Here is a 26,915-nt window from a genome sequence, read left to right as displayed (position 1 = left end):
TTTCTCGACATACTATACCATGACTTTTTTTAACATACTATACTATGACTTTTTTTTCGACATACTATACAATTACTTTTTTTAACATACTATACAATGATTTTTTAGGACTATTTTTTCGACATACCATACTATGACTTTTTTGAACATACTATACCATGACTTTTTTTTCGACATACTACACTATGACTTTTTTATGACTTTTTTAACATGCTATATTATGACTTTTTTTAACATGCTATATCATGACTTTTTTTTTTACACACTACACTATGACTTTTTTAAACATACTATACCATGACTTTTTTCTCGACATACTATAATACTATGACTTTTTTTAAAATGCCATATCATGACTTTTTTATCGACATACTATACTATGACTTTTTTTTAACATACTATATTATGACTTTTTTGACATAATATTCAGTCACTTTTGATGTACAAAACGTGTCAACACACAAACATTTTTTTTTAAAGTTCAGGCATTTTATTATTTAAAACTTATTACTGTAGTCAATATTTTAATCACATGGAAAATCAATGGAGACAAATCATTAACAGAACAGTATATAAAGATGTGTCTGAAGGGATAAAAGTTAAATCTGAGCTTTTAGCTCTGATATAATGGAAAAAAAGTGTTCAAGCTCGAGAAACAATTAGCTAAAGTCAGTCAGGCTACACTGAACTTCCAACCTACTGGAATCTCCTTATAATTAGGAATCGAGTGCAGAATAGACGAGCTGTGTAACAATAAGGCCAAGACAAAAAAACAATAATAATAAAATCACAACTCATGTTAAACTGATCCCAGAACCAAGAAGGAGACTAAGGCAAATCTGACCAGGATTTCAGGACTATAAAGACTCAGACAGGCTTAACTGTCGTTAATCAGCAGCATAAAGACCTCCCCAGATTACCCAATCACATTAAACATTCAGGAATAGAAATGAATGTCGATTATGTGTCAATGTTTAGTTGTATCTGTGTTTCAAGTCACAGCTAAATGTGACCAATAATATGAGCCTTTGCTCCTTTAAACTAGCATATAAAGAATCAACAATCATACATCCAGAGCAGATTGAGGGTGCAAGCATAGCGTTGCTAATAAACAGTAGATTTTGAGACATTGGTATAAATCTTTACACACTCTGGGCACCGACAGTGTCTGAAAAAGAAACAAAGGGGAAAAACACGAATTACTCCAAAAGAGATGGACTATAAGTTAATGTTCAGACAAAAATAGCGAATCATTCCTGTATAGATGTACACATGATAACAAGAAAGAGTTTCTTAGCTTTTGTAGAATATTTGACAACTACACAAACAAAACTGGAATCCATACCTGGTTCTTTCAGTGCTTGTGCATTTCCCACCAGCCCAGTCAGCGATTCAGCGTTTCCATTGAGGATCTCTACAGACAGGTTGTTATTCTGCTGCTCCTCCACTATTCTCATCTGTAGTTCCTCCTAATGTTACAGCACAGAAGATGTCATTAGATACAAATGTTTTTACACCTTGACTTCTGATGAACAGTTTTTATAATAAAATGTTTCATTTGTTAGCTGTTACAAACCTCACACATGACTGTAAGCTGCAACGGCAAATCTTCCACCTTAACAAAGTCTTCCTCATCAGATTTCTGACTGGTGTTACCTGAGCCCATCTCCTGCATCAATGATATGATATAATCAGTACACAACAGCCACAATAAAGGGCAACGTATCTAGTGTCATACTATTGAGTAATGGTGCTTTCATTCCAGTGACCATATGTACACCATGAATTTCCTGAGCACATTTTTTAAATAAAACTAAGCATCTTCAGCCTTGAACTTACATCTACGTTGATCATGACTGGAGAGTCTGTGTCAGGGCTGCTAGTGGTGTTTGACTCTTTGAGGACATCCTGATCATGAGAGACTTCATGGGAGTTTCCTTCTGATGCAGCAGCTGCCCCAACGTTACTCTCCTCTTCAGGACTCTGGCACTCCGCCATGTCAGGGTGTTCTACTGGGGAGTCCATTGTCCCAACTGACTTGTTGATTTCTAAAGAAAAATAGATGTTAATATATATCTATATATATATATATATATATATATATATATATATACACACACACATATATATCTTTTTTTTATAGATTTCTATCAGACAAAAGCCAGTTTAACATTATTTAGCTTGAAGGAAATCCCACTGAACATATCAAGGAGGGCCTTACCAACATCATCAAAATCTGAACTCCTCTGTTCAGCTTTGGTTGCCCAGGTTTCGCTGTGTGTCGTCCCCTGAAGCACCAAACAATTCCACAGGTTAGACTAAGAACAGTTATGATTATTTATAAAATAATATCTCTGCGACACAAGTAACACTGACCTCCTGCTCCACTTGTCCATCGGCAGAAGCCTGCAAGGATGTTTGGACATCAACAGGTCCAGCTTCAAACTCCTCCATTTCCTCCTCATCATTCTCATCCTCTCCACTGCCGTAGTTTGTCAATGCCTGAGTCTCTGCTTTAGACAGACCTGAAAGAAAGACAACACACAAGAATGATGTGTACAGGAACATGTGTTACAAATCATGCATGCATGTGTATGTGTGTATATACATGAAATTGCATTTAAGCAGAAAAACATTAAAGCTTTTAGCATTCATTTTTAGCAATTTTCTGCAGAACTGTTTTACTACACTACTAATATTACATCCTGATGTATCTTTGGAAAAACTTTTTTATCAACTTTTCATTGACAGTGATGGATGACCACATAAAAAAATGTCTTGAGTTGATGTTGTTATAGAATTCAGTAGGAGAAAATCAGCCCACAGTAATTTTTGGGGCGAGTTCTCGCTAAACTAATGTGCCAATGATGTCAAGGCATAAACACAATACAAATGTCAGATACAATTAGAAAGATAGGGGGATAAAATAAATAAATAAATAATCTCAGATTATATTGCATGTTGGATTTATTTTGGGGGGGTTGTTGCTACACTAAATGATACCAAGGGGCCTTTTTAAATATTTTCACTTACTGATTGACAGAGGGATTCCCTGTCCATTCTCTTCATCCTCCTCTTCCTCTTCCACCTCTGAAGCTTCACTGCTCCTGTTGTTCTTCATCTCTGTGTGCATGTAGAGCTCCTGGAGGTTACCTTCCTGCTCAGCCTCATCTTGGTCCTGGAAGAAACAAGAGGGTCATTATTGTAACAGATTACTGGAGATCTAAGTGGTATTGACAATTTCATTATCAGTGTTAAAACAACTGACCTTGTCTTCATCCGTGTAGGCTGGAGAAGTTGATTTAACGCCACCAGCTACTGTGTTTTCCTAATAGGGGGAATTAATGAACATAAAGGGTTGAATTAGTCGCAATCAAACAAACTTCTGTTCTAAAGTGAGCAGTGATTCATATTAACAAAAATGGGAGAGAATGTTTTTTTACCTTGAGACCTGGCTTTGCTCTACTGGGTTGCTGCGTCTTCTTCTTATTTTTGTTTTTGGCTGCCAAGGCAATGCTGCTGCTGTTGTCCAAATCCTGCATGAGCCTAAAGAAGGCGAGTTCGTTGAAGAGGATCTCTGAGATCTCCACCAGAAGATCCTCCCCGCAGTCCTTCAGAGTACGGCCCACAAATTTACTAAGAGAGTCCTGGAGCAAGAAAAGAGTGAAAATATCAAAAAAGGCTGTTCTCTATTTCATATGCTTAAACCTGTGTCACCTGCAGCTGAATAAACTGGTGTTGTTTCTGTCATACCTGCAGTATGCCTCCCAGCTGTCTGTGGAAAAAGCGGACAAACTCCTTGCTTTCATCATTCTGTTGGGTGAGAGTGAGGACCATGCGCCGCACAGATGTCAACAGCTGGAGGGAGCACACTTCATCCATGTTCTCCTAATAATAAAAGAAAAACATGAACATCACAGGGTGATTTAACTCTGAAACAACTGTTCATATTCATGACATTCAATTTGAGCCTTAAAACCTTTAGATGAATAACAAGCACCCTTTTACATTTAATAGTTCAGTTCAAGTATAAGAAATTAATATTTGATAATTTCCAATACATCCTCTGCAGCTCCCTGTGTTGTCCTACCTTCAGGAAAGGAATGACTTCTGTCATGATGGCTTTGATCTGACGGTCCAACTGCTGGGTGTCAATCTGAGGACAGTGCACATCACCAGCTGCTCCTCCTGCACACAGACAGACACAAATAATGTATTCAAAAATCAAACAGCAACAAGAAAGACAATGATTGTGTTGCTACAGGTCTTAGCACGTGGTGTACTCAGGCAGGCTTATATGATTGGGTACCTTCCACTGGGTGAGCAGGGTTAGCAGAAGGATGTTCAGCAAAAGAAACTTCAGAGTCACCTGCAGCTGCAGAGCTGGCGTTGCAGGGGTTAAACTCAGCTTTAAGCTTCATGCGCTCATACTCCCTAATCCTGGCCAGAGCTTTGTCTAAATGAATCACTGTGTTGCCTATCAGAGCGTCAAAGAAAGGAGAGTGAAAAAGAGACAAGGGGATACAAAAAGTTCAAAATCAATGAAGAGAGAGGAGTGTAATGGATATTAATGCATCTATAACCAATTTCAGACTACAGGATCACACAAAGTATGCCAGCTCCTAATTACTGTCACTCCTAATCTATGTCACTGAAGTTCCCAAAATCTGAGAGTCCCTTTTTTTCCAACTGCCATATAGTCCTCTTCTGCTCGATTTGATTTAAATAAAAGCAAAAAGCAAAGCACCTCAGCTGAATCCCAGGATGTGAAAACGGGTTCAGATATACAGTTTTACAAGCTTCAGTCCCAAATTTTTTCTACATGCACAGCAACTATACCCAGGTCATCGTTAGCAAACGGTTCCAGGTTGGAGGAGGTCGACATGGTGCTGTCATTGCCAACAGATTCGGCATCATCCCTCCTCTTCATTGTGTCCTGTGAGAGCCTCAAGTTTTTCTCCACCACTTCCTGAAAAAGGTAAAGATCCTGTTATAAGGCACCCTCGTTGAATATCTGATTTTCCAAAACCAAAACTGTTTTTACCACAGATTTTTTTGATTATAGAAGATCGATGATTCCTCACAGATCCACTTTAGAATTCTCCTAACATCCCTCTAAAATTTCCAGCATGCAGTATTAACAGGAATGGTGGCTTCTCTTGCCATTCTCCTAGCTTGGAGAATTACAAATTTCATCCATCATTCTTGAACAAAGGCATTATTTAGACAGAAAAAAGGCCTGGCACCCAATTAGTGTAACACTGGGGACCTTGGCCCAGAACAAAGAACACATGTCTGATCTGGCAAAAGAGACGTGGAGAGATGATGGTCATTTCTTTTACACACTGGTTTCTGAAGTCTTGCTGTCAAGTTAAATTCAAAGACAATGACGATGGTGGGAGGGGAAATTAAAATCAGAGAATAAAGAGAGACATGGAAGGATGAAAAGAGAACAGGCGGGGGAAGGATGAAAGGAGACAAGGCTGAAATAGAAACTAATGAAAGATGTATTGAAATGTAGAAGAGGAAGCAAGTAAAAGTGATTTAAAAAGGGGTAGGAGGAGGTTTGACAATTTAGGATTTAGAGGAATACTTCAGTACTGGTAGATACCTCACTATGGAGTGACACCCAAATTAAAATGAAAGAGAACAATAGAAAAGTGTGAGAATGCCACACTGGGAAGCCATAATGTGTCTCTTACTGCATCACTGGTTGCCAAACTCTCACTGGGTGTGAGCTCAGACTGAGAGCCTGCAGCCCACACCACCGGACCAAGACGGGGCAACTGGTCCTCAGCTGCACTCTTCTCTGCCAGGTGTCTGGTCACTATATCCTGGAAGAAACACAGGGAGATACCATTGTAAATTCTCAGGGAGACAGTGTGTGTGTGTGTGTGTGTGTGTGTGTGTGTGTGTGTGTGTAGATATGTATGTATATATGTATGTATATATGTATATATGTATGTATGTATGTATGTATATATATATATATATATATATATATATATATATATATATATATAGGCCAGGCTCAGATTATAGGAGATTTGGAATTCTGGCTGATTTAAAAATCTCATTAAATTACACAAATAAGACATACTCATAAACACACTCAATATACACAAAATGACTAGTAGAATGAAAGAGGAAACTTATTTATCTCTCTCTCTCTCATCTTCATGATTTCTCCAACTCTTCTGATGTCTTCTTTATTTGTACGGTCTAAGACATGTTTCCCTCAGACATTCAAGGCAGCATTGAGAGTCCACTTGGCCGTCTGACCCTCTGCCTCCGCCGTACCCCTATTCTCTGTCCCCTTGACTGCATACGAGAAAATGCAATGATAATCTATTAAACCTGTGCCGGAGACATTGGGGGGCAATGCTTGACCAAAGGAGCATTAAGTAGAAGGAAAATACTGCACCATTGTTCTTTCCGTTGGTCAATGGCTCAATCGCTTTCTGCTGCCTCAAGTTAGCGATGCACTAACAATGCACCGGACTACACCTCATCTTAAGACCAACACGCCCATGGGTGCACATATGCTACTAACACAATGGGGGCATTAACTGTGAAAATAACGGAGTTTAAGATTGGGCCCATAGTCTCCACCAGCCTCACGACTGAAATGTCAAAAGTTCTCTTTTTCCTCCTCCTAATTGTCTCTCATTGTCTCCTGCAGGTCTGGTCTGCCCAGAAAGGAGAAGCATTTGGTCCAAACTTTCTCAAATATAACATCTCAAAAGGTTTAAAGTGGTCAAGACAGCGCTAATTATGTCTGAAAATAGTTAAGAGATAAATCTTATCAATAACCAGTCACATGATCAGATAATCTGCCAAACAACTATTCTGATCCTAGACAAGAACTCATCCCATAGTCTGTCAGCCTGAATATCATGTAATCTGAGCCCGGAATAGAAGATATATCTATACATGCTACAAACAGCAGTTATATGTGTCTCTACGTACCTGGAGGGAATACAGGGCCCTTTGCCGTAAGTAGTCTGTGTTGAGCAATTGCAGCTCATGGAAGAGCTCAATGAGAAAGTGGGGGCGGGACTCATTCTGGGATATCAAAGTAGCCACCTCAGAGTAGATGGTCTCCCTTAGTGCCTCGAACAGTGAGAACTCGCTGCTTGCATCTACAGGTTCAAGATAGGCCGTGATGAGATTTGAGCGGATACTTGCATAACCTCATCAATGAGTAAAAAACAAAAAGTCTGTCCTCAAACTTTGCTTTGGTTTAGGTTTAGCCACAAATAGAGCATGCATGGAATGTTGAGGTGATACAATAAGCACATGATGCTTTGCGTTGCTTTGTCAGTTTACCTGGTGCTTCTGTGCATGCAATTCTGTTAGAGAGGAAGGGTGTTCTCCAAGCATAGGCTGTGAGTAAGATAAATTAAAGTGACACAAAGTAAATTAACCCAAAATTAAACATGAAACACAAGGTCATGAAAAATGTGCAAAAAAAATACCAAAGGACAAGATGTACAGAAATAAAGAAAACACTGACGTAAATTAAGTGATATAACTGATGTAGATAATAAATGTAAACAAGACACAGACAAAAGAGGGGTGAAGTGGGTGGATAACTTTCACAACAAGCAGCTTGACCCCCACCAGAAGAGATGTCATTGCGTTTGTTTCCAAGCTTAGTTTTGCTGTCAAGTTTCTCTTGGGTCAGCTTGTCCAACAGACTCTTATTCTGATCCTTCTGGTGGGACAGGGCTGCCCTCTTCTGGACAAAGTCTGCAGTGCTGCTAACGCTGTCACTCTCATGGCCTGAAATAAATACATGAAATTCTTTTAAGAAAAACTCTGATGAAATTTTCATCATTAAGTCTTTGCTAATTTGGTTACAGCAAATATTTACAGATGATTTATCTTCATTTTTCTACCTTCACTGTTCTTGTTGTGCCCTTTGCTCCTCCTCCTCCGACTCTTAGAATTGGGCGTCTTGCTTCGTGAGGCCAGGTTGGCTTGTGCAGAGGCCTTGCGCCCGGCCTTAAAAGTCTTGGTGATGGTGGTGGGATCAACAGGATCCGGCATGCTGCTGAAGCTTTCCTGTGATGCCCTGTCAAATTCTTGTGGTCTGGGGTGGCGGCTGGCAAAAGTGGGGGAGGAGGAGGGAGACTCTTTGGGCTCCGTTTGGGATCGGTGATGCTGGACGGTGTTGTTCGCATAGGAGGTTTTGAGCCAGCCAGAAGGTCTAAAGGGGTCACATGGGAAATAAATATATGAACAGTAATGTCTACATGAATATATATAAATCTCCTCTCAGGCAAAAATGATGGATGTACCCTCTATCTGTGGTGGTGGTGGTGGTGGTGAGAGGAGAGCGTTGCAGTGGAGGAGGGAAACTCATGTACTCTGTTTTAATTGATGTGTTGGGGTCTAACTGCTGCTTCGGGTGGTCAGCGGTTGCCTGACCTGCTGCACCCTGGGGGAACTCGCCCATGGTAGAAGGGAAGAGTGGAAATAAATTAAAGCCTGCAGAGTAAAAAGAAAGAAAAATTACTTAATTTGCTCATGTTTAATGGTAATGGTCCAAAAAAAATCAATTAAATCATTGTTGGCCGAGTGAGTCACTTTGAAAAATATCACTAACTTCAAATTCAAATGTACTAATTGAAAATGATTACTCCTACCAGTAACCAGAACATTCAAACAGTGTTCAATAACTACATGAAGATAAAACCTTTTTATTGCAAATAGGCATTGCTAAAATTTTCATAAATGCCATGACCTATTGAAGGTCAAACTTTCATTGATTTTAAAACAGTGAAGAGGCTTTTTAGCACATTAACACAAACAAATCTTTAGTTGCTGTAAAATAATCACTGTGAACCTCATCTTTTGAGCCTCATGTAGATGATTTAGCTTTCTGTTGCTTCTGATGCATACCATTCAAGACATGCTTTGTGTGAGAATTAAATAAATATCCATGTCATACCAGGAGGGAATGGGGATAAGGCAGCAGTTGACATGTTGTTTGTTGAAGGATGCAGGGTAGAGGAGAAGGGGCAGAAGACTCCAGGGGAGGCCGAGGTGCCAGAGCTGGATTCCTGGGATGAGCCAGGCTTCTGTGTCGACCAACCTGCTGCTGAAGAGGAAGCCTGCTGATTCTGCTGTTGCTGGCGAAGGAGGTCATTAAGGACCTGCTTTAGCCTGAAGGAAAAGTATGACAGAATATAAAAACGATTTAATAAATGAACCTTTTGATAGAAATCAAGACGTGTACTGTTGTATACTACTGTTTTCACCTTTGTACATTGTTTTGCTGCCAAGCCAGCTGGGTGTAACACTGGTTGAGCTGGTGCATGACCAGGTGGACCTGTGGTGATGACAAGTTGTTGGGTAACGCACTGTACTGACCCGTCAGCAGGGTTTGCAACATATAAGAGAGTGTCTGTGGAAGGAGGAGAGAGAATATTTTTGTAACTGTTAACACCTAAACAATGACTTGATAGAAAGCTGAGTCTTTGTTAAGATTCTCTAAGAGAACAGTGACTTCATTGATGTAGTGCGAGCTTGTGTCTGTTACTACGGCCAATGCCCGTGTATGTGCATGTATTTGTCCTGTCCACCAACCTGCTGGTCCTGCATGAGTGTGTGACACATGCTGGTGCTGAAGTCCAGCTGCCTCTGCAGCTGGCCGATCTGTTCCTGCCACTGACCCGAGCCCTCGGCGAAGGAGAGCTCGGAGGCCCAGCGCAGGTTCTCTTGTCGCCGTGTAGCTCCATGCTGGCTCGTCGCAGACTGGTTCATACTTCTGGACTGCTGTTGCTCCTTGGCCTTAGTCTTGTTATGAAGATTTGGATTCCCACTAGTTTCACATGAGAAGGCTGGGGGAGGCTTCAGGTTGCTAAAAAAAACACAAAAATGAAGTGTGAGCATCATTTTAAAAAGACAGATTATAGATATCAGCGCAATAGAATTCCTTCCGCCTCCACTTCGTCTGACCTTCCTTGGTTCTTCCTGTTGCTGTTGGAGCACTGGTTCCTGCTGGAGGAGTAGATGTGGATGCCGTCATCAGAGCTGCTTTCTACACATTCATCATGCTCCTCTTCCTCCTCTGCACCCATCTCGGATTGATATTCATCATCATCATCATCATCTCCATCATCATCTTCATCATCATCATCAAGGTGGCAGGGAGTGGAACCCCAGGTAGCCATTGTCCTAAAGACACATTGGAAAAATGGTACAAATTATGTTTTCTATGAAATAAGCATCAGTTTTAATCCCTACCCAGCTAAAAAAAAAAAAGAACACAAAGAATGATCTCAACAGCTATTACAATATGTTTGAGCAAAGCATAAGAGGTCATGTTGTGCAATGTGGCTGCTGTGGGGTACTGCTGTTCATTCTCAAGAATCTCCCATTTCCCTGAATATGTTTATAACTAGGGCTGCACAATTTCCGTTCTAAATTGAAAAATATATCAAAATAATCTTTCCATTTTCAACCTCGTATTTTGTTCTCCTTCCCTGCCTACTTAATTGCGTCTGAAGAAAAAGTAGTAAAACACTTAAAAGACAACATAGTGTAGTTTGCGGTAGCCTGCCAGCAGCTGCACTTTTCGAGACACAATAGCACAGTTGTGAGTGCTGACAATCAAATCAAATCTTGACCTTACAATCAAAACTCATTAAATTGCGGATTTGGATAACTAAAGATAACTCAATTAACTGACTTCTATCTTGGTCTTGTTGAAACAGGCCCCATAGAGCAGCATCTCTCTTACCTTTCATCCCTACTGACAGTCTGTGAAGGTGTAGCAAGGCCTTCTGAGTCTACCATCCGCCTAGGAGAGTCACTGAGACCACTACGCCTCTGATGTTCGGCCATCAGGGACTCCAAGTGCTTTCTGCGCTGTCGCAGTTCTTCCCGCAAGATCTGGTGGCGACGCATCTCAGACCATAGCTGCTGACAACACAAGAACAGAAGGGAACAGTTAACTGTAATCTGTACTGTTGTAGTGGTAGCCATGGGTCTTTGTGTGTGCAAGGTGGAGTCTGTTACCTCATTGTCAGTGACTGAAGAAGAAGCTGCTTCCGGAGCAGTGGGTTTTAACGCTGCTGAGTTAGTTTGGGGTCCAGAGGAGGAGGAAGCCAGGACAGTGGCCGGAGTTGAAACTGCAACTGGAACCTTCCTCAGCAAGCCCTGCTGACTCACTGTGCTGGACACAGATGACTAGAAAGGAGACCACAAAAAGTAAAAATGGTATATCTTCTAAATAAAATCTGCAGCTCTTTAAAAAGTGCCAGATAATTAGGTACACATAGCTAAATGTAATCCAGTCTAATACAATAGCTGTATAATAAACCCTATATTCATGGAAGGTTTTAGTTTTTGTTGAAACTGTTCTATAGAAATTGAGTTGAATTATTATTCAACTTTAAGGTAATTTTGGAGGATGTATTTTGTGGTGTTCTTTACTGAGAGAGAGGTTCCTATGTTTTAGTACACCCCTTATTTGATCTAAAGAGGGTGGACAAAATATTGAACAATTTTTCAAATCAGATTTCAAGTCTACCTACTGATTCCTCTTCTTAGCAAAACTTTGTGTGTGTGTGTGTGTGTGTGTGTGTGTGTGTGTGTGTGTGTGTGTGTGTGTGTGTGTGTGTGTGTGTGTGTGTGTGTGTGTGTGTGTGAGAGAAATACCTGGAGGTCGGGGCAGGCCCACTGCAGGTCCTGGATCTTGCCTTGGATTTCAATGAGCCTCTGGCGCTCTTCATGGAGCTGCTTAAGCTCCTGCTTCTGCTGACGGAGCTTCTCCTCATACAGCTTCTCCCTGTGTCAACAACAGTTTAGATGCAATTCAAATTAATATAATTATTAAATCAATGATTAAGTCAACATTCAGAATACAGTCAAAATAATGTTTTGGGAGAACTGTACAGACCATCAGACATTCTTTTCAGACATTGTACTGTACCTGGCCTTGCTGGAGAGTGTGAGTTTAGATCGGGCCCCAGACGCCCCAGCCACCGTAGCTCTGGTATTATTTGGCTGTTGGTGTAAAGCTTCATCATCATTAGCTGTTGTTCCATCAGTGTCATCACTCTGGATACAGACAGAAACACACAACTTACACAGTGTTCAGCTTTGTATTACAAAACAAAGTGATAGAAACTGCATCAGCATAATTGTTTTTTTAAAAAGACTTGAGTGCTGTTTAAGAACAACGGTTGTATATTTTCCTTGTAGTCAAAGGCTCATTATTTGTTTTAAGGGTTTTCATATTCCCATAGAAAATATAAAAAAACAAGATCCAACATGTCAGGTTTAATGAAAAGAAATGTAAGCATATGTTACTACCAAAGTAACAGTTACTGACAAAGTCAGACATTTCCTCAAATCCTTTGCCTGATGTCAGACAGAATTGTCAACTTGTTACACTCTGTTTCCATATTAAGTCTGACATTTCCTCCACTGTAATTGATTACCATGGGGGTTAAGGGATTTGTTTTTTCGCTAACCAATTACTAGAGACCAATATGTCCGCATGGATCTAATGTCATTTTAAGTCAACAGGTGATGTGTTGCCACGACAACATACTTTGTAGCTTTGGAGCAGAGAGATTTAAAAGAGAAAAGTTAGATGAACAGAATTAGACTACGATTTGATAATGCACGTTTTTCAATTTGTTAATCAAGGGTGTCATATCAAATGCAAAAGTATTATTTGCAGCCCAAATTAAAAAGTGAGGCCATTGGATGAACGATTCAGAGATGTCGAGGTAATTCTCCCATATTGACCCGGCGTCTATTCCAGGAGGATTTGTGTAAATGGTTTAGATTGCTTTAAATAATTGGCAGTTAGAGCTTAACGCTACGGTTATGGACACAAATGGACGAAGGTTTGAGAAAAGTAGAAAAGAGAAACCTTGATATGCCAACAAAGTGGACACAGAAAAAAGTAATACCTACATTCTTGCTATGGAATCGTTCATATTGTCCTGTCGTCTGCCTCACCTGAACCATGGCCACCAGCTCCTGAAGCTGCCGGAGTTTCTGCTTCGCTGTGTGCCGATGAACCTTCTGTGTAAAATCGCCATTGTTTCCCAGACTGCTTCTTCGACTGGATCCCGATGCCTCACTGTCTGCAGCCACAGCCTGTGGCCCTTCATCATTATCGAGGCCATCGCCATCCTCATCATCATCCTTCACCCGATTATAAGGGGTGTCCCTATTGTACTGGCATTCTAAATGAGAGCAAAGATTAAATCAAACAGATTTAGTTTGTTAAATTATGTCATTTTAAAGTGGGTGTCTTTCTTTAACTTTTTAATTAATACAGAACTTCAATAACAAGCTCATTAAACCAAAGCTCTCTTACATTAAAGCCACATTACAAATGTATGTGAATGTCTTGTATTATCATTGTTATTGATAAACATGCTTTTCAAACATGAATATATCTCCTGTTTATTAAAAACACTTCATCGGAATTAACTGCATGCATTTTGGACACCTGATATAAAATTAAAAACAAGACATTCACATACATTTGTAATGTGGCTTTAATGTAAGAGAGCACAAACAGTGCAGAGATATGATACAACATATCTCTGCACTGTTTGTTCTTCTGTCAATACAGGCATGAAAGAAGGGAAAGTTTAAAATACAGTGTTAATGATCAAATGGAGTAATAACTGCAAGCTCCAGGAAAATGCAAAGCAGTTATTTTCAGTTATATTCATGCCATCAAATCTTTATGCTACCCATTTCAGTAAAAAGTGTGTTAATAATCCAATGAATACCAAAGAGAAGGATTACCATGAGCTGTAACATGGATCTGTGTAAGCATGTGCATGAGTGTACCTATGGCTGAGGGGATGTTGAGGCTGCGGAGGTTGGCTGCTGACCGGTTGTTGATCTCACACTCAGTGTTGAGTCTTCCATCACGGTTGTTAGTGGCACTGCTCCGGACACTGCGCCTGTTGGTCAGGCTGTTCAGGTCGGTCCAGTTCCCAATGCGCTGTGGGTTTCTAAAGGCATAAAGTACAGGGATTGTTAGAGATACATCAAAATGCCAGTAGCAGAATTGCACATACTGACCTAATGCTAAACGCCATCTTACTTTAACTTGAGCCCAACAACCTCCAAACCTCCCATTGGAGGTGTTTAAGTAAAATGTAACGATTTCAAAACAGGTGAACCTGTGAATAAGGTAGGGCTACAACTGACAATTATTTTCATTATCAATTAATCTGGCAATTAATTTATCTATTAATCATTTAGTTTGAAAACAGCAGAAAAATGTAAAGACTTCCCCATCACAATGTCCTAGAGCCCAAGGTGACGATATAAAAAGTCTAGTTTTCTCTAACCAATGGTCTAAAACCCTCAAATAGTACATTTAAAATAAAGTTAAAAAAGAAACGCGGCAAATTCTAACATTCCGTGTTTGACATTTTAGCTTTAAAACTAACTTTAACAATTAATTGATTATCAAAATGGATGCTGATCATTTATTTTCTTTTTTCCAAAATTGTTAAATTGACTTTTCGTTGGAGCTTTAGTATAATGATTAATCCCTTGATGATCTGTTTATCTTAAGACTCGGTGAAAGAGAAGTTGGAGTCGCTTTAGCTTCTGTACTGTCATACATTTCACAGTGAAATTTTATATTTTAGCGGTGTACAGTTTAAATGAAATCCTTTGCATTTGATTGGACTGTTAAAAAAGTGGACATGATTAGAGTTTCCAGCAATACATTACAATAACATTTGAACCCGTTTTACATAAAGATAATAAGACAATATATTTAAATCAAAATCACATCAAATCCCTGATAGAATTTTTGGCATATAACAAGGGATACATTAACAAATAACAGAGACACAGGACGGTTGGTCTTCAAACAAACACACCTGATGTTAGTAACAGGCTGTCGGTTCTCCTGCTCAGAGTCAAACATGGCCTCAAACATTGAACCGTCCTCTGTCTCATCTTCCTCCTCCTCTTCCTCGTCATCCTCCTCTTTCACATTCTCATTGACCGCATCCACCATCATGTCAGAGGTCTGCTCGTAGTACTGAACCAACTCCCGCAGCTCATTCAAACGCTTGTGGACCTCCTTTAGCTTCCTGTAGGGAGTAGAAAAGAACAACCAATGTGTGAATTAAATGTAAAGGTATACTAAGCTAAATAATTAAAACAGTTATGTGACACGCCAGAACAATGTCTTCCCAATTCCTCCCTCCACTCAATTTCCCAGTACAGAGACAACTACAGAAAAGCACCCCTATAAAAAGGGTGGGGGCTGAGCGTCTTGTTCAAGATAACTTTATCAAAAGGCTGAAACTTGTGATAACAGGCAGCAGGTTTTGTGGCTGCTAGGTTTCACTATTCCATCCCCACTCTATAGAAAACACTGGTGTTGATATCTGACCTGCCTATTAAGCAGCTTGTGTTTTTGTGCGTACCTGAGCTTGTCTGTGGAATTGGAGCTGTTCTGGTGTTGTGTGCGTGAAGGATGAAAGGGAGTGGAAGCTGAGGCCCCGTTAGAGCAGAGAGCAGATGGACATTCTGAAGAACCTCCCATACTCCGACTTAACTGTGTTGACAAGCCTCGACCTGAGGGGAAACACAGACAGTCCATCTACACGTTACAGTGGGAAAAAAGCCACAGAATTACTGCAAAAGAGGCTTCAGAAATACTCTTACATGAGTTGTTGTTAAGTGTCTGGTCTCTGAGTGAATGCAGCTCCTGCAGGATCTTGTCCATGGTTTGCTTCTTGTCTTGGAGCTCTTGGAGCTTAGTGAGTTTGGCACTGGCAGCTGTTGCCCCCGTGTCTAGACCAGTGTGGGGACCAGATGCAGAGTGGAGGAGAGGCCTGTGTTGAGGTGGACCAACAGCATGGGGAGCCCTAGACCAGCACACTTCTCTAGAGAGGGAAAGGCTCTCTGCCTGGCGACGGTTGTCTGGCACTGCTTTAGTCTACAGGGCAAAAATAACAGAACATTTAAACAATTAATGTGTTATTGAACAGTTAAAAACACATTTCTTGATGAAATAACGATTTTCCAGTTGACATGGCTTGTCAAATGAGAAGTAGACTAGGGGTGGACATGCCAACATTACAGATCATGTCTAACCAATTTTATAAAATAATGATCTCTACAAAATAATATTAATAGAATGTTGTAATCATTAGTATAAATACTTATTTAAAAATGCAGTAAATTAGTCAAAAGAGAATTCAATATAGGAAGCATTACTAGATGACATAATGCTTTATTTAAATAGGCGATAGCAACCCAGATGCTTAGTCTACTGTACCTGAGAATCGTGTAGCTGGTTGTGGAACCGCTGGATCAAATCGTTCAACTCATCATTCAGTTCTGATGTGATGCTCAGGCCTGAAACACTGCCGGTGGTTTCTGTGACAACTAATGTAAAACAAAATGTCAAATTAATTCAACATAGGAAAATATTTGTTTGTGTTGATGGTTTATTATGTTTAATCATTAAATGGGACTTCAAGTTATAGAAACTGTTAACATATTTTATTTTTATAAAATGATGTATAAATATGCCTTCCAAAATATAATTAGTTCTCACAAAGTATATTTTGATTAAAAGGTTTCCAACTAAGTTGCCTTTGAAAAGTTATATATACACACTACTTTTTCTTCTGAAAACACAAAAAACTATTGGTCTGCACTTGAATGTGAATGGGCCTGTGACTGTGTTAGTGCGTATCTAACCAGTGTCTTCAATCACAGCAAGTGCATGCTCGGCACTGTCCTGCATGGCCATTAGTGCTTCCTGTCTGCCCTGCAGGGCTCGGAGCTGCTCCTGCTGCTCCAGCATCTTCTTCAGCAGTTCGTGCTGCTTACGCAGATTCTCCAGCTCTTCCTTCTGGTCAGCTCGTACCGTTTCTGGCCTATCGCCCTACAAAATTCACATCCACAAAAGCATTACAAACACTGAATCCACCAAGACAAGATACAATTACATCACATTAGTTATAATGGCTACGTGTAATGCAACAGAGACCTGCTTCCATTTTGGAAAACAGTCCACAAATGTACACACCGTTGCATTTGAGGCATCTGAGGAACGGACCTCAATGTTAAGAGAAGTGCTCTCAGCCAGGGAACCTGAGCCCACTGCAGAGTCTAGGGTCCCCACATCATCATCGTCATCCTCCCGCGTCTATAGAGATAGTGAAAGGAACAGCAAGAGACTGTTACTTTTCAATTCATGAAAAGTAAACAAAAGGCCAGTACAATCTTTAGTCCAATAATTGTTTGGCATTGTTAAAGTAAGCAGCTTAGTAATTGATAATAATTCAACATTCCATATGTTTCCCAAAAGTCTCCATAGATGAGAATGCCTTCATGTTCAAGCTGATTAAATTTGTGTGAATATGGGTCATAAAAAACCTGCACTGAATTTAACTGTCCCCATAACAAAATATGAAATATATTGTTTCTGGCAAATACTGCTATATAGTTCACAGAAATTCTCCACTCATTTCAAAGTGATATCAAGCACAAAACAAAGCCATCCTTAAATACAAAAGTATCATGCTACTGGATGTTCTAATTTTAGCATCACATGAGACATGACTTGATGGTTGGCCACTGAGAGACAGCCATTAAAAATACATGAGTGACATGCTGCCAAGACAACAACACAAACAGGTTCCATTTCAACTGCATATTAACTAACAAACAAGCTTTACAACAAAAGACAACTATTTTACTGAAAATGTATACCTTTTTTTGACAGCATGACAAAAGCAAAAATCAAGATTCATTTTGAAAAAGATAAAGAGGAAACAAATGACAAACTAACCAGCATTTTCTGCAGGAACCGTAAATAGGACCTCTCTTGCTCCTTGAGGTGGTCAATGAGATGGGAGAGACGCTCCACATTGGCCGGCACGTCATTCTTCTCCACCAGGTCGTCGCGCATGGAGCTGGCCTTACTGATGTACTCCCGGATCTGGACCAGCTTGCTCACCACCTGACACCGTGCAGGGAGAGCAATGAGTAAATGAAAAGAAGAAAGAAAGAAGTAAAGAAAGGTGAGCAAGCATCTGCAGCGAAGCCTCAGCTTTGGCTAAATAAGGGCAGAAGGGGGTTGGGCACAAAACTCACTGGGCACCAGTGGTGGCTTATTTATAAATTGCCCTAAATACAGCCTAGTTTCAGCTGCACTAGCTCTCCCTCATTTTCATTCTAGTTCTGGTTCTACATTGAAGCCTGAAGTGCAGTGATACAAAGACACTGCCGGGTGCACATCTGAAAAGGTAATCATTTAAATTAAATGTGAAATAATGTCTTTCTAACCAGGATTAGTACACTTAAACCTTCAATACCTGATTTTTCTGGCCGTTCTGGGGGCAGAGGAAGTTGTCGACATAACACTGACATGTCATCACCTATCAATTTAATATAGCAGGCTTGTTAACAAATAGCTGCTTTTTCACAAAACCAATAGTTACGCAGCAACATTATCATTCATTAAGAGTTGTGTTTCTTGCCACCTGGTGAATGTAACTCTAATACTCACTCCCTTTTTTAGCACCGGTTTTGGTCTCTTTAACTGTTAAAACCACTTTGTTTACCAGCTAGTCACTAACTAACTTTTTGAGTTTTTTGACTGAAAACAGTTGTGAACAGTGAAAACAGTTGTTTGAGATTGAACGAAAAGTTATGGACTAGACAACAAAACAATGAGCTGAAACTCACTATAGAGCTCCATTTAGCCAAGGGGAACTGCAGAATCAGGTGATAATTCTTTGTAGGGTCATCACCACTAGCAACCCCTCTCCCATTGTCACAGTGTTTTTAAAGTGTCATTTGATACGCTGTAGCAAAAACATAAATTACAGCTTCTTTAACTAAAATACTACACATCTCCAGACATCTCCTCAGCATCTACTTGATGGATTTGGCACCAAATTGTAAATATAAGTGTGTGTTTATGAGACCAATGCTTAATTAGTCCACTCACTCCTCAGACTTCAAGGTATCAAATGGCAGTTGGACGAGTTTAAGAGCCGTCCAAAACCATGGCAACAACAAAACAAAACGTTACCTGGCTGCTGTCTATTCTTGGTTGTCCTCCGCCATATTCTCTGTGCGCTAAGGGTCCTCTCTCAGTGCCACCACGGCTTGGCCTCGGAGTGTCCTTGGTAGGAACCACAGGGGTTAACATATCCCTGAGTCCTGGGCTCTGCTTCTTAGTTTCCTTGGTGATAGCTGGGGTGGCCGGGGCAGAGGAGGACGGAGGGAGCAGCTCCTTGCTTTTGTTAGTGTTTACATGCAGAGGTAGGAAGTTGTAGGGCTTCTTGTTCTCTCCAGCTAACTGCCGCTGGTTGTTGGCAGCTGTGGCACGCCCCTGGGAGTCACTGCCAATGCTCCTCTGTGTAAGAAAAGAAGATATAAGTCAGGAAAATTTGCCACTCAAACCTCCTGGAATCGTCATTTAAAATCTCATGTACTGTAGGTATTCCATTTGTTTATATCTCTCGGACTTCAACTTTGTCCACCTTGGATGAGCTTTACAAAGATGTACATGTTTGTACTGCTCTGCCATTCTGCCACCCTCAACTCCACGGTAGAACAAGGTCAACCAGTCAACCTAATACCAAAGTATGAAAAATATTTTGCGATCACTTCCCCTGCTGCCTGCCAATGCATCACGGTCTTGCATTGGCATTTTATCACTGAACAAGTGATGCAACTTTTTTTATTTTGTGTGACAGTGTGATAACCGGTAAGAACTCTATTCCATGTCCTTGAGATTCCACAAAAGGCACGAGTCAAAAGTGAGACCTGACACGATAAGCAATCTACAATCAGCAGAAATGAGCATTAAAACAACTGTGTGCTTGTGCCATGCATGCTCATTAATGTCCAAGACATACAATCAGTGCAGTGACCTGTTCATAAAGATCAACAGCACAAGAAGTGGTCCAAAAATATGCATTGTACCTTTAAAGTCAAATATTGCATCGTAAGTGATCCCACTATTCTCATACTTGCAGTATTACTGATTACCACCCACACAAAGCTTAAAGACATTTTAAAAAATGTGTGTCGTTTTACTCCCCATCTTACCAACAGCTTTACAGTCATATAAAAATGGCAGCAAATGGGGCCGGTTAACAAAACCACCTAAACCACAACATTTGCAACTTGACAGGTAGAACCAACTGTTCATCAGTTAAACCATCCGCTCATTGTGATATAAGCTACTGCCCACACATTTATATATCTACCATAATGTCACACATGCCACCTTATGTCAAAAATTCTACTCTTGTATGGCAGGGATGTAAATTAACGACATATTGACCCCCCTGAACATAAACAATTCATGATGGTGCAGCAACTTCTCACCTCATCCAAGTCTGTGAAATTTATTCTCTGACGCAGCTTGTCCAGCTCGGTCTGGTCTGGGACAGACATCTGGGTGGTGTATTTTATGTGGGGAAAAGAATGAGGAGTGCGTGCTCTCCTACGACCGGCCCCAGGGGTGGACTCTGGCGAAATATCATTAGTCAGCCGGCTCTCCACCACTGTAGCTGACAGCTTCTTCTTGTTCTTTTCTGATGATCGGTTGGCTTTCTTCTGCTGAACACCCCAGTCCTGATTAACAGCAAATACATTTGAATTAATTATTACACACGTTTACTTTAATAGGGACTGATGTAAATTGTCTATAAGATACGTATCAGACACATCATGTCATCAAAAAGCCATGACAAGACAGTAAGATAAATATAAGTTTTGTAAATTGTATCTTTGAGTTTGATTTAGAAAATTCCAGTTGGTAATTGGCTGGATTACAAAAACAGAAAGTGTTGAGAAACCACTACAATGTAACAATGAAACCACCAGTCAATTGTCTTCTATACGGTTCTGATGAGCCCTTACCAGGTTGTTGAGTCTATCCTCAAGACTACCATTGGTTACAGTCCAGTTGTGCAGCTCCTCTGCACTGTCATCAAAAGGAGTGCCTCCGGTTGCCATGTCACCCACTTACAGTTTGCTGGAATTCACAAAAAAATGTACACTGGTCACAATACAGAACAAAGAGCAAGTTATACAAGCCTACATTAAAAACATAATACGAAAAGGACAAATCACAGTCAAGGAAAACAGCTTGGAGGAATTCACAACAAACAACTGATCCCTGAACATCACCACAGAACAACAAGCACGTTACACACAAGAAAGGTCATCTCAGGAAAAATATGAAAAAAATATACCGGTAGTAACATTAATATTAGCGTCAGGTTGACCTTAACTTAAAAGGTAGTGCCTCAAAACGACTAAAAACGTGACATTTAACACAATTAACCGTATGAAATTGGTAACTTAGCAACAGCAGTTAACTAGCTAACGTAAACTAGTTAGCAGTTACGACGCATTTCTCACTTTACGTTCCATATTGATAGGACTGTTAAAATTAACATTGGTAACTTAGCAACAGCAGTTAACTAGCTAACGTAAACTAGTTAGCAGTTACGACGCATTTCTCACTTTACGTTCCATATTGATCGCTCTGTTAATGCTAATGTTAAGAACGTAGACAGGTTTTATGAACTGTTACATTAAAGCATCTAATGCGTCACGTCTTACCAACAGCCGTTACGTTTAACCACCGTCACCTCTCCGGTCACAACCAGCCTGTAAACATCGGCATGTTGTCGGTAGAGCTACTGGCTACTGTGTGACCTGTCCGTTACCGTTAGCGGCCGTTGGTGGTGTGTGTGTGTGTGTGTGTGTGTGTGTGTGTGTGTGTGTGTGTGTGTGTGTGGCCCGCTCGGATTCCCGGGAAAAAAACAAACAATGAGCGAGTTACCGCGAGCTTTCTGTCACTGCTGCACGAGCTAACGTTAGCTTACCGTCAGATCACCAACGTAGCCTAAACGAACGTTACAAACAGCTCGCTACCGTTAACGTGTTTCCATGGAGAAACTTTACTAGCTTAACACCCGTGACGTAGTGCTCTCCTACAATCGCCATGGCAACACCTCCCCCCCTCCCCCGGTCAGAACCAGCTAACCCGCTGGTTGACATCGTTCGACTCTCTCTCTCTCTCTCTCTCTCTCGATCGATCGCCACGACCCGTGACGTCACCGACGTCGATCAACACAACGGTGCGAAAGTTGCATTTGGCTAATGCTAACAACACGCTAGCTCCAGAGCAGACGCGACCACGGGGCGATAACAGTGAACTTCATCACGTCCACAAGCACGCCACGCTTAAGGTTTAGAGGCCGACATGCTCACACACTGGTGTCCGTGATGTTGTATAAACTGCGCGGTGCTACGGTAGCTTACACGTTGAGACGCTGGTGTCGCCCTGCAGAGAGGGGGGGGAGGAGTCGTCCCCTAGCGGAAGCACTTCATACAGGGAGGCTCAGTCTGCTGTCCAGAGCCATTTGATCAATAATAACCTATGAAGTTAACACAATTAGATAAATGCTTTATTGTTGTATGTGCTGCTCAGGTACAAGGTGAAGATGAACTCAACATATATTCAGGATGACTATTCTTAGAATGAGTTACTAATGGTGGTTATGTAACACTTTTAAAGGTCTTAGGTTAGTTTCATGGCAGCTATTGCACATGTTGTGTCATGAGGTTATTAATAGGTCCAGTACTGATGAACAAGGGGAAGAAGTTCTTATCAAAAAGGTTTAAAATGCATTTGGATTCTGATTTTAAATACTAAAAGTATAGCATATTTAATTCAGTTTTTTTAAATCAAAGTTAAAGTAAATAAAGAGTACAAAAAATGAATACACTGATAATGCTTTGTGGAATTGCACATTGTGCAATAATCATTTTAAAACCCAGAAGATTAATATTTCCACTGCTATGGTCTCATCCTAAGAGTTAAGATATACATTTATTCATAATATGTAGGATTATTTTTCACAGGAACTGGGCTGATAGCATGTTTTAGGATATTCAATTCAATAATGTAATTAGTGGCCTTTGAATTTACTTCACCTTACAGCAAATTAGAGAGCATATACCTAGATTATTAATATGCATTCCACAAAATTAGACAATGTTAAAAAATAGGGTTGATTTTTTTTTTCACTTTTACTGTTGGGTCATATCTTACAGGGTGTATGTATCTTTCAGTTTTATCAAAATCCTTCAACTGTGTTATGGCCGATCAGACCTGTCTGGGTATTTAAACATTAATGTGTAGATCTGGACCTGCTGAAGATGAAGCATAGCAACAAAACCACAGATTTAATTTGTGAATATTACAGATGGGGCTGCAAGTACATGGACTCTTAACAGATTTTTACTTGTGGATCAAAGGATCCTCAAATGTATGTGACAGGGTCTATGTTTGTGACCAGTATAACGTGATATACCTACATTATACTGGTCCAGTAGTAATGAACAAGGGAAATAAGTTCTTATCAAAAAGGTTTAAAATGCATTTGGGTTCTGATTTTAAATACTGAAATTATAGCTAATTTCCGGGTTTTTTAAACCAAAGTTAAAGCAAATAAATAGTGCAAAAATGAATACACTGATAATGCAATAAATTCAATACTGTATTTAGTGGCCCATTTGATAAAGAATAACCTCCTATAGGTCGCGGACGTGGTCGTGGCTGCAGTACCCCTCCCGTGCAGCAGGTGGCGCTGCAGGTGGCGCTGTGCTTTAGCTCCGACCAGAGGAAGCGGCTCTGCAGGAAACTGTAACACTGTAGTTCAGTGTTCGTCCAACGACGGTGGAAGTTGAACCCTGAACGTGGAGCTAGGTGGTTAACCTGTTGTGGAGGAAACAAATAACGACAGATAAGTGTTTCTTTGTTGCACATCCTGTCGTCGTCGACTTGTATCGGGCTGTGAACTCGAGGCAACATTTCGCCTTCGAGCTGCGTGAGGCGTGTCGTCGTTTAGCCACTTAGCATTCAAAGCTAACGTGAGCTAATCAGGGAAGGAAAAACAAAAAAACAGCAGACTATAACAATGGGGTCGTCAAAGAAACACAAGGAGAAGAGCCGAGACAAGGACGCAGAGGATCGCCGTCGTGAGCACAAGAAGCATCGCCACAAGGAGAGAGAGAGAGACGCCTCGGACCGGGACGGGACCCGGGACAAGGATAAGGACAAACGGAAACGCTCCAGGTCCCGTGAAAGAAGCGGACGGGACCGCAGCAAAGGGGAAAGGAGCGCCGGGGAGCCACGAGTGAAGAAGGAGAAGGTCGATCTGGGATATGAAGAAGGCAACACAGAAGTGCAGCCTCAGTCTGCGAGCGGAGACGCGTCTCTCAGCATCGAGGAGACCAACAAACTCAGAGCCAAGCTGGGGCTGAAGCCTCTGGAGCTAAATGAGAACAAGAAGGAGCTCGGCACCAAGGAGGAGCCGCTGGTGGCGGAGACCATCAACCCTGTTCTCATCAAAAAGCAGAAAGATATGAGAGAGAAGCTCGCAGCTATGAAAGAAAAACGCATCCAGAACCAGAAACTGGGAAAAGTCAAGACCATAGCAGAGGAAGACTGGCTGGACGATACAGCCGCTTGGGTGGAGAAAAGCAGAAACATGGCAAAAGAAAAGGAACTGGCAGAGAAGAGAGCCAAACTCCTGGAAGAGATGGATCAGGAATTTGGCGTCAGCAGTCTGGTAGAGGAGGAGTTCGCACAGAAAAAGAAGGATGCGTACACAGCCCAAGATCTAAAGGGACTCAAAGTGCAGCACAAGGTGGATTCCTTCAATGAGGGCCAGACTATCATCCTGACCCTAGAAGACAAAGGTGTGCTTGAGGAGGAGGAGGATGTGCTTGTGAACGTGGGACTGGTGGACAAGGAAAGGGCAGAAAAGAATGTGGAGTTAAAAAAGAAGAAGCCTGATTACAAGCCCTATGAAGAAGAGGAGAGTGTGGATGACATGGTCACGGTAAAGCCCAAAACTGTACTGTCAAAGTACGACGAGGAAATCGAGGGTGAAAAGAAAAAGAGTTTCCGGTTGAATACAGGGGGCTTTGCTGACGGGGAGCGAGAGCGGGAGATTCAAGCCATGAGGAGGCTCTACGAAATCAGGCCCAGACCTTGGAGATGCCTGCTCTCGCCATCGCCTCGGAGTATTACACACCTCACGAGATGGTGGGCTTTAAAAAGACCAAACACCGTGTGAGGAAAATCAGGAAGAAGGAGAAGCAGACGGCTGCAGATGAGCTTCGCATTGACGACACTCGCAGCACTGATTTTGGCTCCAGGACACGCGGTCGAGGCCGCAAACAGTTGGAAGAAGAAGCCGAGAAAGTTGAGGAGGAGATCGTAACGCCCTGCGAGATCCCCCGACTGTCTGATGATGTTAGGATGGCAGAAATGGAGATAAGCGATGAGGAAGACTTTACTCCTCCTGAGCCAACTGTATTCGAGGAGGATGAGGCGGAGCAGGAACTGCAGAAACAGCTGGAGAAGCAGAGGAAGCTGAAGCAAAAGCAGCAGCTCAAAGACTCTGGGGAGAAGGTGGCCGAGAAGATTAAAGAGCTCAATGAAGCCGTCAATGAAAATGATCCTGAGCGGAAGAACAACATCGTTTTCAACGCCACCTCAGAGTTTTGCAGAACCCTGGGTGATATCCCAACTTATGGGCTGTCAGGCAACAGAGAGGACCAAGAAGACATCATGGACTTTGAGGAGAAAGAAGAGAAAGATGATGCTGGAGATTCAGAATCAGAAATGGATGATAATGTCGGCTGGAGCACAGTTAACCTGGACGAAGAGCAGAAACAGCCAGATTTTTCTACAGCCTCTGCCACCATTTTGGACGAGGAGCCCATTGTCAGCTCCGGTCTTGCTGCCGCCTTGCTGTTGTGCAAAAACAAAGGTCTGTTGGACACTTCAATGCAAAAGATAGCCCGTGTCAGAGCAACAAAGGGCGCCTTGCCCAATGACAACTACTGCATTGAGGACAAGATGGGCTTCGACGACAAGTACAGTCGCAGAGAAGAATACAGGGGCTTCACTCAAGACTTCAAGGACAAGGAGAGCTACAAGCCCGAGGTCAAGATCGAGTATGTGGATGAATCTGGACGAAGGCTCACTCCTAAAGAAGCTTTCCGTCAGCTGTCACATCGATTCCATGGGAAAGGGTCTGGAAAGATGAAGACAGAGAGGAGGATGAAGAAGCTGGAGGAAGAGGCGCTGCTGAAGAAGATGAGCAGCAGTGACACTCCTCTGGGGACGGTGGCGTTGCTTCAAGAGAAGCAGAAATCTCAGAAAACCCCATATATTGTGCTTAGTGGGAGTGGGAAAAGTATGAACGCAAATACTATCACCAAATAGGTCTGGGGGAAGAGTGAATTATCTTTAACACAATCATACATTGACACATTCATTGATTTTACACACACACACACACACGATGTTTTAAGTAAATGCCTACTTCATACAAGCTTTGTTGTTGTAGTAAAGAATTGTCCAATAAAGTTAACGCAATTAGATAAATGCTTTATTGTTTTATGTGCTGCTCAGGTACAAGGTGAAGATGAACTCGGAACAATTTTTTATGCCTTACATTAGTTTCATGACAGCTATTGCACATTTTGTGTCATGAGGTTATTAACAGGTCCAGTACTAATGAACAAGGGGAAGAAGTTATTTTCAAAAAGGTTCAAAATGCATTTGGGTTCTGATTTTAAATACTAAAAGTATAGCTAATTTAATTTTTTTAAACCAAAGTTAAAGTAAATAAATAGTGCAAAAATGAATACACTGATAATGCAATACATTCAATAATGTATTTAGTGGCCTTTGAATTTATTTTACCGTACAGCAAATTAGAGAGAATATACCTACATTATTAATATGTTTTCCACAAATATATAATTAGACACTGTTAAAAAAGACACTGTTAAATTATTTTTTTTACACTTTTACTGTTGGGTGATAT

General features: G+C 41.1%; 2 protein-coding genes across 8 annotated transcripts; one reads left to right on the top strand and one right to left on the bottom strand.

Annotated features, from left to right (window-relative positions):
- Positions 1-484: 484 nt before the first annotated feature.
- LOC129095277 (pericentriolar material 1 protein-like) lies at positions 485-22,375 on the bottom strand. 7 transcript variants are annotated; one of them, XM_054603659.1, is made up of 40 exons: positions 22,327-22,375; positions 20,914-21,028; positions 20,377-20,625; positions 19,070-19,396; positions 17,822-17,992; positions 17,057-17,176; positions 16,726-16,912; positions 16,298-16,407; positions 15,682-15,955; positions 15,441-15,591; positions 14,886-15,101; positions 13,834-14,000; positions 12,985-13,214; positions 11,945-12,072; positions 11,671-11,800; positions 11,029-11,199; positions 10,751-10,932; positions 9,967-10,185; positions 9,595-9,868; positions 9,267-9,412; positions 8,957-9,171; positions 8,304-8,493; positions 7,902-8,212; positions 7,624-7,785; positions 7,330-7,386; positions 6,970-7,142; positions 5,703-5,834; positions 4,840-4,969; positions 4,310-4,477; positions 4,091-4,188; positions 3,754-3,888; positions 3,444-3,647; positions 3,269-3,328; positions 3,034-3,178; positions 2,377-2,525; positions 2,222-2,288; positions 1,840-2,048; positions 1,577-1,669; positions 1,346-1,469; positions 485-1,168 (listed from the first exon to the last, which is right to left on the bottom strand). In XM_054603659.1, the coding sequence occupies exons 2-40, from the start codon at positions 21,007-21,009 to the stop codon at positions 1,143-1,145; spliced, it is 6,396 nt and encodes a 2,131-aa protein (XP_054459634.1). In that variant the 5' UTR covers positions 21,010-21,028; positions 22,327-22,375; the 3' UTR covers positions 485-1,142. The 7 variants fall into 7 exon arrangements, with proteins under 7 accessions (XP_054459634.1, XP_054459633.1, XP_054459637.1 ...); XM_054603658.1 differs by lacking the exon at positions 22,327-22,375 and adding an exon at positions 21,888-22,208; XM_054603662.1 differs by lacking the exon at positions 22,327-22,375 and adding an exon at positions 21,888-22,208 and having other exon boundaries at positions 10,751-10,929.
- A 1,349-nt stretch (positions 22,376-23,724) lies between these two features.
- Positions 23,725-26,460, top strand: sart1 (spliceosome associated factor 1, recruiter of U4/U6.U5 tri-snRNP). The gene is given in 2 exon segments (XM_054604580.1): positions 23,725-25,038; positions 25,041-26,460. Coding segments are annotated over 2 exon segments (2,319 nt in total). The 5' UTR covers positions 23,725-23,987; the 3' UTR covers positions 26,309-26,460.
- Positions 26,461-26,915: the final 455 nt, after the last annotated feature.

Source organism: Anoplopoma fimbria, chromosome 9 (assembly GCF_027596085.1).
Source record: "Anoplopoma fimbria isolate UVic2021 breed Golden Eagle Sablefish chromosome 9, Afim_UVic_2022, whole genome shotgun sequence".
Taxonomy (NCBI): domain Eukaryota; kingdom Metazoa; phylum Chordata; class Actinopteri; order Perciformes; family Anoplopomatidae; genus Anoplopoma; species Anoplopoma fimbria.
The sequence above is the reverse complement of the archived record's forward strand: the minus strand, read 5'-3'. Positions and strand labels throughout refer to the sequence as shown.

What these genes read in the sequence shown, in the direction of transcription:
- LOC129095277 (XM_054603659.1), bottom strand. Translation starts at nt 21,009, where the DNA reads ATGGCAACCGGAGGCACTCCTTTTGATGACAGTGCAGAGGAGCTGCAC. An exon ending in CAGCCTGTTACTAACATCAG is followed by an intron (nt 14,001 to 14,885) that starts GTGTGTTTGTTT and finishes TTATGCCTTTAG; the next exon opens with AAACCCACAGCGCATTGGGA. An exon ending in AGCTGGGAGGCATACTGCAG is followed by an intron (nt 3,648 to 3,753) that starts GTATGACAGAAA and finishes TTCTTGCTCCAG; the next exon opens with GACTCTCTTAGTAAATTTGT.